The following is a 15,952-nucleotide window of genomic DNA, read 5'->3' on the forward strand; positions in this document are numbered from 1 at the left end:
AAACAAACAAACAAACAAAAAAGAGAGAGAGAGAGAGAGAGAGAGAGAGAGAGAGAGAGAGAGAGAGAGAGAGAGATTTGCTAGAGATGGGGCTGGAGGAGAAAGGCTTGCTTGCTTGCTTCTACAGCCATTTATTTGCTCAACAAGTGTCCCCTGAGCGGTTACTATGTATCAGGCAGAGTTCTGGGCCCCAGTGAAAGACTGGCTAAAAAAATAATACATCTTTTCAGTCTTGGAGCTATATTCTAGTGAAAGAAAGGTTTTCTATAGATTATGCAATTAACTGTGTTGGCTGCGAGAAGAGAGAGAGAGAGAGAGAGAGAGAGAGAGAGAGAGAGAGAGAGAGAGAGATTGGGGGTGTAGCTTGGCAGTAGTGCTCTTGCTTAACATGCACAAGGTCTTGGGTTCTGGAAAGATGGGTGAATGATGTCTGTGGTTCTCAGATGATTCTCTGAGGAAATAACATTTGAGCTAAGAGTCTAAAGTTTATTCTCAAAGGAATCAGTTAAGTCTGGAACTCTAGCATCAGTGACAGGGTGACACACTACTGTCTCAAGAGGATTTCTTTCAAGCTCCATGCTGCCTTGATGCTGTAGGACTAGGGAGACCTGACACAGAAAAAAGGGAAGAAGGTGAGTGTGGCTGGATCTGTGTGTCTGTGTGTGTGTGTGTGTGTGTGTGTGTGTGTGTGTGTGTGTGTGTAGGTAGGTAGGTGGGTGGGTGTGTGGGTGTGTGGGTGTATGCACACGCACATGGGGAGAGGATGATCATGACTGTGGGACAGGTCCCAGACATGTTGGAGCTGGCCTTTCTACAGAGGGAGGGACATTACCAAGGGCTTACCAGCAAGGAGGGATTACAGAAGAAAAGTAATGGAAGTGTGTGTGTGTGTGTGTGTGTGTGTGTGTGTGTGTGTAGGGGTAGTAAGTGAGCAGGTGATGGAGGTGATGGTAGCTGCCATGTGTGTGGTGGCGATGGTCCTTGGGGCTGGATAGTGGTCATGGAAATGGAGAGAAATGGCTAGGCAGACCTGTGCCCAGCTTCTCAAATGCTGTGTGGCCTCTGGCCTCCTGCCTGTCCGATCTTCTTTCAGACATTGGGGAAAGGTCTTGGGAATAGCCTGGCAGGCATGGGGAGGCCCACACAGACTCACACTTGAGGGTGTGATATGACTGGTCTTTGCTGGCCCCTGGCTCTCAGCTTGTCCATTTGGCTTGGACCTCATTAATGCCAGCCTGGGTTCATCCTTGGAGTGACCCCAGCTCCTGGCAGCCGGGGTGTGACATCCTGCCCTTAGGTCTTTGGAGGAGTTGGAAGGGGCAGTTATGGCTGCTAGACTGGTGAGCACTCTCAGGGACAGAGATGAGGGGAGGGAGGAAGATCTTAGGCCTCACACCTGATGCTCACGATGGTGGTGGTCAGAGTTTTGAGGGCTGGCGCTAGCCCAGGCAGGGCTGCTTGAGGCAAACCTTGGCATGGCATGTGTGTATAGCTGGCCTCCTTCTCTATGTGGCAGCCCAGCAGCTTCCATCCTAGGGTGCTGTGCAGCTGGCAGCTCGAGGTCCCTCTACAGGGAAGAAACAATCTAATCTCTGCTAACTTCCTTCCTCAGAAGCTTTGAGACCCTCCTGCCTACAGATCAACGTCCAGTCCCCGAGCAAAGGCTTCAAAGCCCCAATTCTTGTTCTCTGGCCCATACCCTTATACTCCAGGCCACTGAAATGACTCCCTTCCTGCCTCCATGGGTCCCATTTTCCAGGTGGTTTGCTCCCACGGGAGTTATCCTAAGTTGCATACTGAACCTTTGTCTGTCTTTTTTTTTTTTTGGTTTTTCGAGACAGGGTTTCTCTGTGGCTTTGGAGCCTATCCTGGAACTAGCTCTTGTAGACCAGGCTGGTCTCGAACTCACAGAGATCCGCCTGCCTCTGCCTCCCGAGTGCTGGGATTAAAGGCGTGCGCCACCATCGCCCGGCTACCTTTGTCTGTCTTATGAGACCCAGTTCACTTGCCCCCTCTCTCAGGAAGTCTTTCCCCATCCCACCAGCCAGATCACCTTTCTCTCTCCCTTAGCCAGGGTCTCAAATACTAACTTTTCTTTAATATATATGTCTCTCCTGTGAGTCTCATGAACACTTTGAGGGCAGTGACCATGGTTCATCGTGACGGATGATACAATAATAAATCCAATCTTATTCACAACAATGACTTAGGGAGCATTTACCAGGTGCCATCCTCCAAATCACAGGCTCTCAATCCATACTTCACACACCCCGATGAGGCCTGCCCAACCCATCCTATTTCACAGATGAGCACACCGAGATCTATTCAGAGTGAGTCCTCACTCCAAAGATGTCTCCAGACCCTCGGAGGAGGCTGTGAGTGAACCATGCTCCATGAGTCCCAGTCCTGGGGGAGCCCATCGGTCCTCATCAGAGTCCTCTAGGTAAGGACCCAGAGAAGAGGATTCTTAGGGACCTCAAGATCCCCCATCCCCCAGATAAACACATTTATTTGCAGATTAGAGTCAGAGACTCAGAGACCCTTGACTAAAGGGTGGCTTGAGGGTGGAGATCCTGCAGATACATTATCACCCTAAATCAAGGGATCTGTGGGCAGTAGGGAAGAGCATCACAGATCCCCACTACAGGAAGGGACTGTGGACTTAGCATACAGGGTGCCAGGTCCTTCTTCAGCCCTCCCACCCCTGGGCACTAGCCTGAAACCTGAGTCCTAAGCAGCTCCTGGCAGAGCCTCCTGTCCAAGGCCCAGGGCTCTAGGTGTTGTTCTAATTTATGAGGCCACGGGACCTGGCCTGATGTTTTCCTTCGTCATTCTCTCGGCAGCAGGCATTGCTGCTCTGCCAAGCTTTGCCACATACCCTTGACCTTCCATGGGCCCATCCAACACCATCCAGCCGGGTCTGTCTATTGAGGTTGGAGGTGAGAAGCGCAGCCCCGTGCTAGCTGTCTGCAGCCATCAGTGGTCATGCTCACTCAGCCACCCAGCCACCCAGTCATCCACCCCACAGCCCACAATGACTCTCTAAGGAAATGAGCAGGGAAGAGCCATGCCCCAAACATGAGTCTCAGGAAGACAGATTGAGAGAACCCCTGGCATCCTGGGCCTTGCTCCTGAAGCACTTCTTGGTCTGACTTTAGGTCTCCAAGGGTGAAAGGGACCTAGTACCTAGCTCATGAAGTCAGTATGAGGACTGAGAGTATGCAAATGACTAAATGCATATGAAATGAGCATGTAAATGTTAGGAAGGCTGCTGGGTGTCCAAAAAGTGTTAGGGGGTGATATTAAGTGAATAATGGCAAGATCGCTCTTTCTCGTGTGTGTGTGTGTGTGTGTGTGTGTGTGTGTGTGTGTGTGTGTTTGTGTGGTGTATACTCACATGTGTATGCAGGGGTGCATGTGCTTATATGTGCAACTGTGAAAACTCACAGAGGCAAGAGGACAATATTGGGTGACCTGCTCTATCTGCCTTAATATCTCTCTCTCTCTCTCTCTCTCTCTCTCTCTCTCTCTCTCTCTCTCTCTTTGAGACAGCCTCACTATGCATCACTGACTGTCCTGGAATTCGCTGTATAGATCAGGCTGTTCTGTTCTGGAACTCATAGATATCCACCTGCCTCTGCCTTTCAAGGATCGGGGATTATAGACATGAGCCCTGCATCATTTTTTTGAGTAAGGGTCTCTCATTGACCTTGGAGCTAGGCTGCTAGCCAGTTAGCCCCAGTGAGCCTCCTGTCTGTTCTCTCAGCACTGGGGTTACTGTAATGCTTATGTGGGTGCTGGCATTTAAACTCAGGTCCCACCCACTGAACCATCTCTCCAGGCTGACAATAAGGTCTTTGAAAACCAAAACAAAATTAACACAAAAAATTGTCTATTACTGTTGAGCCAACAGATTCTAAGTTCCTCAAAGCAGCCTCCACCCAGAGACCACTCACCCCACGTGAAAGAATGGTGGGGCCTGGCATCGGACCGGCAAGGCAGTTCCCACCAGGGTCACAAGGTCTGGAGAAGAGGATTACCTTCATCCTCAGTCCTTGACGGGGGAGTGGGGCTTGTTCATTCACCTTTGTGACCTGATGCGAGAACAAGGGGCCCCCACCTTCCTTCCTACATAACTGGGTGCGCTACCCACAGGCCTCGCTGTGTGGAATCTATTCTGAGGCCCTGGGGGTGACAGCATCACTTGGGATCCTGAACCAGAACCTGTGTCTCAGCCAGGAAGGACTTCTTAAGATGTAGAAGGCTGGGTGGGGGTGGTGATGTTTCGGGTAGAGGACTCCCATCCAGGGTGGAGGGTGGCCAGGGGTCACACAGGGTAGGGTGGAGGAAGACGCATGATCTCTGAGCTGGACAGATTTACAGGGGTCCTGGTTGTCACCAGGTAAATGGCTTCCTTTTTCTGAGCCTCATTTTCTTCATGGGTGAATCAGGATGCTCAAAGAGCATCTTCCAGGTCTCACACAGAACAAAGAGGGCGGTGCATCACTTCCTAGTGTTAAGTGGCCATTGACCCCTCCTGTTTCTGTCTGCCTGAGAGGAGCCTGGTCCCTGCAGTACTGGACATGACCCGATGGAGAAGGCTCCTTTCTGCCCGACACGTGATCTCAGCTGACAGTGACTTTGCTTCCCTGAGGATGGCTGACATTGTCTGGAGGCATTTTTGGTTGTCATAGTGTGGGCAGGGTGGGGGGATTGCTACTGGCATTGTGTAAGCTGAGGCAGGAATGTCGTTCATCATGCTATAACATACAGACAGTCCGCTCAGCAAAGAATTACCCAGAGAGCTTGTGGTCTCTGCTCCAGACGCATGCTGTCCAGGATGGTGAAGGTCAGCACAGGTGACCGTGGGGCCCCTGCAGAGTGGCCAGCTGCCCCACTGCAAAGTGACTTTGAATGTAAAGGGTTTCTCAAGAGAAACAATGTCAGCTTTCTCATGAACCATCTTTCCATGATCATGTATTCCAATGATAACATTTTAGATATGTTGGGCTTAATAAAATACAGCATGAGCATTAATTACATCTCTCCAACTTGTGTGTGTGTGTGTGTGTGTGTTGTGCATGTAACATATGTCGGGGGATGTGGGGGGTGAGTGATCATGCCAGAGGAGGGTGTTGTCGTTTTGCTGACACTCTCTGCCTGGGTCTCTCACTGACTAGGCTTGTAAGTGTTAAGCTCCCAGTGTCCTTGAAGTCTCCGCCCTCCACAGAGCACAGGAGCATACAGCCGCATCTGGCTTTTTATGTGGGACCTGAGGATTCAAACTGAGACCTCCATGAATGAGAAGCAACACTTTTAGTCTCAGAACCATTTCTTCAGCCCTTTTATTTCTGTGGTTTTGAGACAGGGTCTTAATAAGTAGCCTTGACTGGCCTAGAAGTTGCCGTGTAGACCAGGCTGATCTCAGACTCACAGAGGTCCATGCTTGTCTCTGACTCCCAAGTACTGGGTCTAAAGGCCATTTTCTCATTTTTTTGAGGTGTGCATGCATGTGTTGAGGGAAGGTTGAGAACGGGTCATGCTGGTAGCCCAAGAGGACCTGGAACTCGCTATGTAGTCTAAATGAGCCGTGGACTCAAGTCCTCTGGTGTTGGGATTACGGGTGTTAGCCACCAGACCCATATCCATTTCCAGTTAACTTACTTTAAAACACAGAGCTAAAGCGATGACTGTGGCCTGCATTCTGCCTCTTCTGGGCAGGTGCTGGTCTGGGCTGTGCTGACCCTTGGTGTTGGGGAACTGTCAATACTGTGAACTGTGAGTCCCGTGGTAGTTCCTGGTGGAGCTAACAAGAGCTGGCACCTGCCCTCTTGTCCCCTGCCAGGCTGGTTTCTCTCTGCTAGAGAGGAGCAAGGGCAAGGACTTGGGTATGGACCCCTTTTGCTCCCTAGCCCCAGCAGAGGCCCTGTGCCAGCTTTTCAGACAGTGCCCACAGTGTCCCAGCAAGCAGATGGGCATGGTGACAGCTGTGGCTTAGGGACCTGAGCGCCCTGGATCCTGGCTTACCCCTTGGCAGTGCCCAATTCAAAGCTGGGAAAGGGGAGAGATGGGCACTCTGCCAGGCCACTGGCGCCTAGACCATACTCCGCCACTGCGTTACAATCGGCAGGGCCCATCCAGTCCTCTTTTGGGGTCTGTATGCTGGACCAGTGAGGTGGAGATCCAGGTGACATGGAAGCTGGGACAGGTTTAGGAGTAAAGGAGCAGATAGGGGCCCTGGTGGCAGGCTTGCTGGGATCAGCAGGGCCAGTGGCTCCTGGGGAAGTGATCAGGCAGCCGGGAGGGAACCAGAGAATGGGAGCGGAGAGTTTAACAGGAGACACTCAGGTGGGCTTGCGAGGGCTTGGGAGAGCCGGTGCTTTAGTGTCAGAATGATTTGGGATTTGGGAACAAGGCACACAGAGGAGGTACCCACGCGGGTCACCAGCATAGGGTCTCACCTCAGAGTGTGCTGCATGCCCCTCCTTCCAGCAGGAAGCCCTCCCACCCTAGGAACAGAGAGCTTTTAGAATGTTTGGAGCAGAGAACAGCACATCAGACCTCAATGTGGTCTCTCAGGCCAACCTCTTTCTCTGGTCCCACACTACACTCTACACATTTTCTCAGAACATAGGACGGACCCCGAGCCTCCGAGTCTCCTGTACCCCAAACCCCATCAAGGGTGCGGACAGATAGGAGAACAGATCCTGGCTCCCAGGGCATCAGCGGGTGGAAAGTGACCCCTCTCTAATCTCAGGGTGAAGTCAGGAAAGGCATTTGGTGACACAGCCAGTGCCTCAGGACGGACAACCACCAGCAGCCCCCGGGAGGGTGAAATCGGATAAGTCCCAGGCCAGGTTCCACCTGGGTAGCTCCCCTTTGAGCAAGCCAGTCCCCAGCACATCCCAGGGAGTTTCTGCTTGCGGGGGAGTAGGAAGTCCGCTGGGGTGAAAGTGAGCCAGGAGGGCCCAGGGGAAGTGAGAGAGAGGGGCGTGTTATAGGGAGCCCATGAGTGTTGAGGTCACCGGGCGAGAGGGGCCGAAGAGACCAGGCATGAGATGGTTAGGGTAAAGGGGAGCAGTCTCGGAGAGGGGTGAGGAGGGAACCGTGACTGGGTGTCTTGGAGGCCCTCAAGATTGCGTGGAAGTGGACACTGGTCTGGGCGTTATCAGGTTTCTGGGAGTTCTCCGGATTTCTAAGGATCTCGAACTGAAGGACAACTGGGGTAGTGGAGCCAGGCTGTCCTGGTCCAGAGTCTCAGAGTCTCGGGGTTTGTGAAGGGTGGGTGAGTCGGAGGGGGTGACTCGCCCACGCGGCTCACCTGTAGACATCGGTCCAGAGCTGCGTGCCCAGCACGTACACCGCCTCCACGCGGCTACCGTACAGCAGCCGCACCGTCCGCTCCCGCACCATCTTATCACCCCTGCAGAGCCGGCTGCTGTCCCCGCAGCTCCCGAGACTGTGCACCTGCTACAGGTGATCCTGCCGCTGCGCCTGCGCCGGCCGCTGAGCGGCGGGCGGCCTTAAACCACAGCCGGAGGGCGGGGCTGGGCGGGGCTGTCCGCCGGACTCCTCTTGGAGTGGGCCTGCGGCCCGTTCATCAGGCCTGGCCCCGCCCTCCCGGAGCCCCTAACCGCAAGTTGTCAATTCCTATTTTCCATATTTGGTTTGTTCATTCTTTTATTCATTAAATTCTCCTTTCTGGACCTACAGCCCGGAGGGGCCGACAATGCGAGCAGGAGCAGCCGAAGGGACAGGGCAGGAGTGGGTGGGAACACAGAGGAGGCGACCAGATCCAGTCTAGGGCCAGGGAAGGCTTCTCGGAGGAGACCTCTGAGGTTTCTTGAAGAAAATCTTGCCAACACAAGGGGGAGGAGAGTAGTCTTCCGAACATCTTCGGGAAGTTGGGCACCCCACATCAGATCTACATTGCCGTGGGAAATAGGGAGTTGGGTGGAGTGAGGGGGGTGACCCTACTACTGGCAGGGACCGGAATGCTAAGCCCGGGCATGAGAAGGGCTGCATGAGCCTGGAATGGCTCTTCTCGGCGGTGACCTGGGAGTGTATTCTGGCTGCCCCAGAGCACTGTGAGCAGGCTGAGCTGGGGCGGGCAGCGAAGACCCCGGCTGGAACGTGAGAGGACAGGAGAGGGGAGGATTGGTCCTAGTAGTGTTTATGGATGGAGATTTGGGTGGCTCCCGGTGGCTGAGAGGGTGTGCCTGTTTGAAGGGACAGGGACCAGGCAGAGGATTAGGGCCCCAGTCTGGGACACCAAAAGGTGTGCCAAGGTAGAGGTCAGCGTGTGTCCTGGAAGGCCAGGGTGCATGTGACATCTAGTTGGGGGGGGGGTCTGAAGCACCTTGAACTCCATCCAGGCCCTTTCTCTCTGAACCCAAGCTTGGGGCAATGCAGGAAACAGCAGCGTTTGAGGAAGGGGCTTCTTGCCGTGGATGGAGGGGATGCATACGGGGGAGGGAGGTGGACTGATGGGAGACCCCTGAATTAAACAGGGGCTGCTCGTAGGTACCGAATGCCCAGGCACACCCAGCCAGCCCTGGACTCCAACCTTCTCCTCCAGATGCCCAAATTAGGAGTTGGTAAGGACCCCAGCTGTTCCTGGGTGTCAGAGATCTGGGAGGAATGTGGGTGGAGAAGGGAGAGGACCCAGAGTCCCTGCCAGAGGGGTCACTCACTGTCCCCCCAAAGGCTTCCTGTTCAGATCCCGGGAGAGGCTAGTAACTTCTGATTGGTCCCTGGCAGAGCTTCATCCAATCAGGAGGAAGCATGGGGAGGGCCACCTGCCTAAGTGGGAATGAATCCCGGTGGCAACAAGCTGATGGAACCCCTCTCCTTCAGAGGCAATCTTGGGCTTGAGCACCCCTCTGCATGTAAGCCAGATGGGGCGCATCTCACCTCCAAGAGGTGAAGAATATGAGGGTTTTTTTTTATATCACCCACTCCCACCAAGTAAGTGGGGTCCATTGTGGGGTAAGGACACGTCTCCTCTCACCCAAGTCCCAAGTGGGTCACAACAGAGCTAGGGTTGCGATGGCATCCGGCAAAGGCCGTGGTTACCCAGCTGAGCAGAAGTAATAGAGAGGACTTATCGCCCGTGCGGTTTCTGCGCCCCCACACTGCTCCCAAGTAGCACTTTCCAATGTATTAGATTATTTTATCTTTCCAGGAACCCTGGCACTTTGGAGATGAAGAAAGAGAGCCCAGAGAAGGTGAAAAATTAACCGGGAGGTGCACAGCTCCTGGCAGCGGCAGAGAAGGAACCTGGGTGGAGACACAGGGTGTGTAGGCAGGGGCTTAGCGGGGCCAGAGTGGCTCATCCTACCTCTAGTAAGTTCACAGGCAATCCCTCAGTACAATGGAGGATACAAAACGATATTAAATGAAACAATAGATAGAAAACGCTGGCAGAGTCTCGTCCAAGGCTCAGGATACAAAGCCCCCTCCCCGCATGTAATCCACCCCTGTCTGGCTACCCACACTCGAGCCTCTGACCTGGTTCTGGCTCACCCCATTGGGCCCAGTGCCTGGTTTGATGGGGTGGGAGCTTGTGGAGCCCAAGGGTTTAAAATAGCTGAAGTGGTCACAGCTGTTGGTGGATTGAGGGCCGGAGGTCTCACACATTACGTCTGCTCCTGCTGCCCCCATGGAGCCCAGAAAATCCACATGGCATCTCTGGGTGCCTTTTGGAGAGTGCCAGCAAAGGGTAGGCTCAGATCCGACCAGTTCCCAGCACTGACAGTCCCGGACCCCTCCTCTAACACAATCCCTGCCAAACACGAGGCCAGAGAGCCTGCACCTGGAGGGGTCTCCTATGCCAGGTGCCCTGCTCTCTTGTGGGACTGCTCTGTGCCTGGCTTTGGGGAGCCTGTCTGGAAGGTGACTTAAAACATCCATGAGCCTGCTTTGAGATGGGCAGCTCACCAAGAGCAGAAAAAAAAAAAAAAAAGGAAAAAGGAAAGAAAAAAAGCTGGTTATTGGGGAAAATTAAAAAAATCATGACCATCCAGGGCCTAGCAGCAAAGACCAATTTGGACATTTTTTGGTAGGACCCCCCCACCACCACAATTTTAGGTGTGTTCATGCAAATGTGTGGGTGTAGAGGTCAGAGGTCAATATCAGGTGTCTCCCTGTAACACCTTCCACCTTAATTTTTAAATTTTACATGTTGTGTGTATGGGTATTTTGCTTGCATGTATGCAGGCCCTGTGTGTGTGCCTGGTGCCATGGGAGGCCAGATATCCCAGGCCAGGCATCAGATTCCCTGGAACTGGAGTTACAGACAGCTGTGAGCTATGGTGCGGGTGCTGGTCCTCTGGAAAAACAGCCGGTGCTCTTAACCATGGGGCTGAATCATCGTCTCTCTGCTCCAGCCCTCCCACCTTCGTTTTTGAGGCAGGGTCTCTCTCTGAAGCTGGAAGTCAACATTTTAGCAAGAGTAGGGGAGCAGCGAGGGCACCCACTCCATGCATCTGAGTGCTGTGTTTTGAGTCTCATCCTGCAGGTCCTGCCCAGGGGTAACAGCCAAAACACAGAGCCCTGAGGCTGTGCCAGAAACTGCTCGACATTTTCCCACCTTTAAGCTCACTTCACGGCCCCCACCCCCGCCCACAGCAACCCAGTGCAGTGGGCAGTATTGTCACCCCTCTGCCCATTTGAACAGAGTCCCAATCCTTCCAGTAGAAAAGATTTAGGCCTTTGAATTGGGCAGATTTGGGTCTGCTGGGGCACTCTCTGGACTTCTGTGTCTTTCTCTGTGAAGAAAACACTCCTAGTACCCAGCCTGAATGAGTGCAGAAGGTAAAAATGATGAGAGGCAAATCGCTCAGCCTGTGGTGGCCTGCCACAGAGCCAAGTCCCGCTAGTTCATGATATCCTCTCTGCAGATGACCCTTGTCTGAAGGCTTTGCAAGAGGGGCATCTGTGTGCTACACTCGGAAATGTCCACAGTGTAAGGACAGCCTGGTTCTACCTTGTGAGTGGTCGGAAAGGGACTTGGGCTCTATATTAAGGTCATGGGAAGCCACGGAAAGCTCTGGAATATGATGATGGCATGACCTCACTTGAGGAGACTCCCTGTGGAGACAGGAATCTTGGCGAGAGACCAGAGTGGACTTGAGATGGAGGCAGGCGTCTTCCTCTCTGTGACTGTGCCACGGGACCTGCAGGCCTGGCCTGACCTCACCTCCTCACATTCTCCCTTTCTCTAGAAGAGACCTGCTGCTTCTCCTCCTTAGGGATGGGCTAACTGGCTGGGTGGTGAAAGAGGAGCAGCTGGGCATGGTGGAGCAGCTGGAGGATGGTGAAGCAACTGGGGGATGGTGGAGCAGCTGGGGGATGGTGGAGCAGCGGAGGGGTGGAGTAGCTGGGAGATGGTGGAGCAGCTGGGGATGGTGGAGCAGCTGGAGGATGGTGGAGCAGCTGGAGGATGGTGAAGCAACTGGGGATGGTGAGCAGTGAGGGATGGTGGAACAGCTGGGGGATGGGGGAGTAGCTGGGGGATGGTGGAACAGCTAGGGGATGGTGGTGATGGTGGGGAAGAGTGACACAACACTTGTGGTAAAGTGAGCCAACTTCTGCAGGTATCCATGGCCACAAGACACCCCGGGGATTCTGGTGAAGGCTGGAAGAGATGATGGCCACAAGGTGGCACCAGGTCCCCATTTTCTATGCTCAGGGAACCAGCGTTTCTTAGTGAGGTTGGGTTATCTAGAAGCCTCCTGATGCTGTCCAAGCTTGTCTAGCGCCTTCCTTTAGCACCTAAGATCCTCTTGCTCCCTAGACTTGGGCTGGGATTTAGGGACTCCGTTTGCCTCAAGCCAGGTCAAAGCCATGCCCTCCCCCCCCAAGTGATACAGGCTCTCTAGTCAGAGGAACAACTGAGAACCCAAATGAGGGTCCCAGTGACTTAGCTGACATTGCACCCCACTTTGGGCAACAGAGGCAGAGCCTCTAGACCTAGCTTATTACTTTTAATGTGTTTGTTCTGTGAGCCTGGGGTATCAATCCATTTTTAAAATTGAATTAATTTTTTAAAGTGTTGTGTTACACATGTGTGTCTGGGTGCCCGTGGAGTCCAGAGGTGTCCAGTTCCTCTGGAAATGGGATCACAGATGATGGTCAACCTCTTGATGTACAGGTGGCAGTGGCCACACAGACCAGTTGGATGAGCTTACAGAGGCAGCGTAGAAATGAAAGAACTTTCTGGAACAGTTCCTGGAGACTTTGGAGGCCAGTGCTATGGCCCTTGCTGCCAGCAGGAGGCACCAGGAACCCAAGGAACCCCGCCTAAGACCTTAAGAGGACAGTGGGAGGGCTCCGGGGAACAGGATAATCACAGATTTCTTCCTCAGAGACAGGGAGCAGAGCTCAAGATCCAGCATGACACTGCTTAGGATCTCAAAGTCACAAGAACCTGGATTTGAATCCCTGGGCCGAAGGTACCTTTCTGTGCCTCGGTTTCCCCACTTACAAAGGTGGGTCTTAGAAGCTCTTTACACAACTGTTACAAGAAAGAAGTGGGCGGGCATGGTGGTGCATGCTTTTAGTCCCAGCACTCAGGAGGCAGAGACAGGCGGATCTCTGAGTTTGAGGCCAGCCTGGTCTACAGGGTTCTAGGAGCACATACAGACTGAGTGCGGCCCACGCAGGCCCAATGCAGCCTGGTCCCTCCGGGTCATATGGTACTGCCTTCCCTGAGTCAGCACGAGGGTGGGAGCAGGTGAGTCTGCTTTAATTTCCTGTACATCGGGGTGCAGTTTTGGTTCCCTTGAGGCTTTTGTGCTGAGAATCGATGGTCAGTTTCCTTGTCTTTCAAAATGAACAGTCAGCCTATCAAAGCCACACACTTACCAAAAACTCTTTACGTCAGTGGTTCTCAACGTGTGGGTCACGACCCCTCCGGGGGTCGCACATCAGACACCCTGTGTATCAAATATTTACATTACAATTCAGAACACTAGCAAAATTATAGTTATGATCAGCAATGACATAGTTTTATGCTGGGGGGGGGGTTACCACAGCATGAGGAACAGTGTTAAGGGGTTGCAGGCTTAGGAAGGTTGAGGACCATGGCTTTCAGTTGTGAGTTCAGGTTTATCTTCTATAAATACAGTCTTCTCCCAGGTATGTCAGCACCCAGAGGAGTCAGATTCATGACGGTGTATGTGTGTGTGGGGGGGTGATGGCAGGGACGAGATTCCTGATGAGATGCCCTGTGGCCCCCTTTGGCTATGGGAGTCTGAAGCGCACCCTGGAGGGAACCGCAAAGTCCCTGGAAGCTGGGAGAAAGAAAAGCTGGAAACCTGGTTCCAGCTACAGGAGGAACTTAATTCACACAGCTCTGGCAGCTGTCAGACCACCTTCGGGGAGAGACAGGAACAGAGATAATGATCTGCCAGTGCCGGGCAGGGCCACACCTCGACAGGGATTGCCTGGTCATACACACCTCTTACCCTCCATTTAAACCAGAACCTCGAGTCAGAGGTCAGGACCCAGAGGATGGACTTCAGGGAGGCACACACTACACATGTCTATGTCTCTGTGTGTGTGTCCCTGGACGTCTGTCTCTCTTCTCCGTGCCGGGGTGGGGGGCACACCAGGCTCCGGCCTTAACAACTCTGGCACCCCCAGCTCTCTCTTAGTCTTATTCTTCTGTCTATCTCGTCTCCCCAAAACTTTGCATGGAAACACCCAGGCGTTGCCGTTTCTTTGGGTTTTCTGGGGCTCGCGAAGACTCTAGTGTTACAACTTCCATACTTTTCTTTTGTCAATTTGTATTTTGAGGCAGGGGACTCCTTAGATTGAGAACCTAAAAAGTTAAAGGAAAAAAAAGTTTCTTTGAGATAGGGTTTTTCTGTGTAGCCCTGGATAGCCCGGAACTTGCTACGTAGGCCAGGCTGGCCTGGAACTCACGAAGATCCTCCTGCCTTTAAAGGTGTACACCATCATGCCTGGCTTTTTCAATCATTTTCACTGAGTTACTGAGGAGGAAGCAGGCTCAGAGAGGAGTTGTAACCTGCCCAAGGGCACACAGCCAGCAAGTAGGAGGGTTTGGACTCAGACCCAAGTTCACTTTCAGGCTCATACTGGACCTTGGTATGGACCAGACTAAGGAATATCAAGGGCTTAGTGCAATACCAAGCTAACAGTGAGCTCACTAAACACAACAAGCCTCTCCTTAGAGGCCTCCTTGATGTTTCTTCCTGTGCAAAGGCCTTAAGCACTAGCAGGCTGGGTGACTGACATTCCCACCCCAGTAATGCCAGTACTTAGGGGTGGGAATCACGGGGCTGACCTCATGACACAAAGGGGCTGCCTGACAGCAGAAGCACTCAGTCCTCTTTCTGGGACTCTCCCCTGCTGAGCACCCCTGCCAGCCACACATCATCCTTTCTTCCTGGGCTCAGGTTAAGCTCCTCCTTCCACTGGCTGATAGGAGACCATACACCTGCTGTGACCAGCCAGGGCTCGAGTCTGGGGCTCTTGAGGTGTCATCTTGCTGATCCCTTGTGTACCCTTGGCTCTGGGCCAAGTATGTCCTGCCTTACCCCATTCTACAATTGCCCTTGAAGGGACGCTTATTCTCCCCATTTTTTGGATGTCCAAACTGAGGCTCTGAGACATTAACTGACATGCAGGCTTGAGATGGCCTTGTGTTAGGGAGGCTGTGGCCAATCCTCAGGAAGTAAAGGACATAGCCTGGTTGTGTGGAGGAATGGGGGGGGGTTGTTGAGGGGCTTAATATGGTGAGGGGGAGAAGGCTCCAGGTGCATAAAGGAAATCTTGATGGTGATTCTGGGAGGTGGGACAGGTTCCAAGTTGAGATGGGCAAAGAGCATGATGGGAACCCAAGTCAGACTGTGGGGCACCTAGACTTCAGCCAGAGCTGGGGACCATGTTCAGCTGCCAAGAGGAGGGCAGCATGTGGGGCCTGCTAGTGCGCCTAAAGACCAGGCAGGGAGAGAAGGCAGTGGGGTCAGGAAGGACTTCTGACCCAGGTATGGAGTGTGGGGAGAGGCCCAGTAGTTACTGCCCTTGCGAAGGACCTGAGTTCAGTTCCCAGCACCCATATCAGATGGCTCCCAACTGCCTGTAGCTCCAGTTTCAGGGGACCTGACGCCCTGTCTGGCCTGTGAGTACCTACTCACACGTGCATGCAACACACGCTCACACTAATAAAAATAAACCAAAAAATGAAAATGAGTGTCCCTGGTGTTCAGGTGTCACCTCTCACCCAGCTATTGTCTCCCAGGACCCAGATTAAACAATTACAGCATTTAAACGTTTTTGTGGCTTTGTTGGACCCTTTGTCATGCTGAGGTCCCTCCTCTGGACATCATCCGGGTCCTGGTTCCAGCATTTCTTCAACTCTAAGGTTCTCCCTAGTTCCATAGTTCACAGGTGCTGGCCGAGTCTTGTCTCAGGTGCTAGAATATGGAGGTTCTGTGATTACATACAGGAAGGTAGCCAGCACCTGGGTGGGTGAGTCAGGACCAGGTCTCTGGGCACAGCCTGGGGCCTTCCTGCTCAGACATCATTTCCCAGGGCTCTAGTCATAAATGATTAACTGTCAGGCTGTCCCAGGAGACAAAGGACAGGGTGGTTTCGGCTGGGGTGGGGTCTGAGTGTTCTGGGCCAGGGCAGGGTTGGCAAAGGGAAGAGACCATGGTTAGGTGCCCACATGAACCTGCAGAGGAGCACGTGTGATGGAAATGGGATCTCATGGCAGCAACTAGGTGGGAGGTGGGTTGCTGAATGGAAGATGCTTCGGCCTGCTGTGGGAGACTGCTCTTGTACACTGTAAAGATTTGTCACTTGTATTGGTTTAATAAAACACTAATTGGCCAGTAGCCAGGCAGGAAGTATAAGTGGGGCAACCAGAGCAGGAGAATTCTGGGAAGAGGAAAGGCAGAGACACAGGCACCAGCCAGACATA

The 15,952-nt window shown here is 53.0% G+C and overlaps 1 protein-coding gene across 2 annotated transcripts in view; it reads right to left on the bottom strand.

The window, feature by feature from the left end:
* Positions 1-7,502, bottom strand: part of Padi2 (peptidyl arginine deiminase 2) — a 42,697-nt gene extending 35,195 nt beyond the window's left edge. For both annotated transcript variants that reach the window (XM_005352921.2, XM_026781998.1), the window contains exon 1: positions 7,322-7,502. In XM_005352921.2, coding sequence (XP_005352978.1) covers positions 7,322-7,413 — 92 coding nt within the window. In that variant the 5' untranslated portion in view covers positions 7,414-7,502. The remainder of the gene's footprint in view (positions 1-7,321) is intronic.
* Between the last annotated feature and the right edge of the window lie 8,450 nt (positions 7,503-15,952).

Source organism: Microtus ochrogaster, chromosome 10 (genome assembly GCF_000317375.1).
Source record: "Microtus ochrogaster isolate Prairie Vole_2 chromosome 10, MicOch1.0, whole genome shotgun sequence".
Taxonomy (NCBI): domain Eukaryota; kingdom Metazoa; phylum Chordata; class Mammalia; order Rodentia; family Cricetidae; genus Microtus; species Microtus ochrogaster.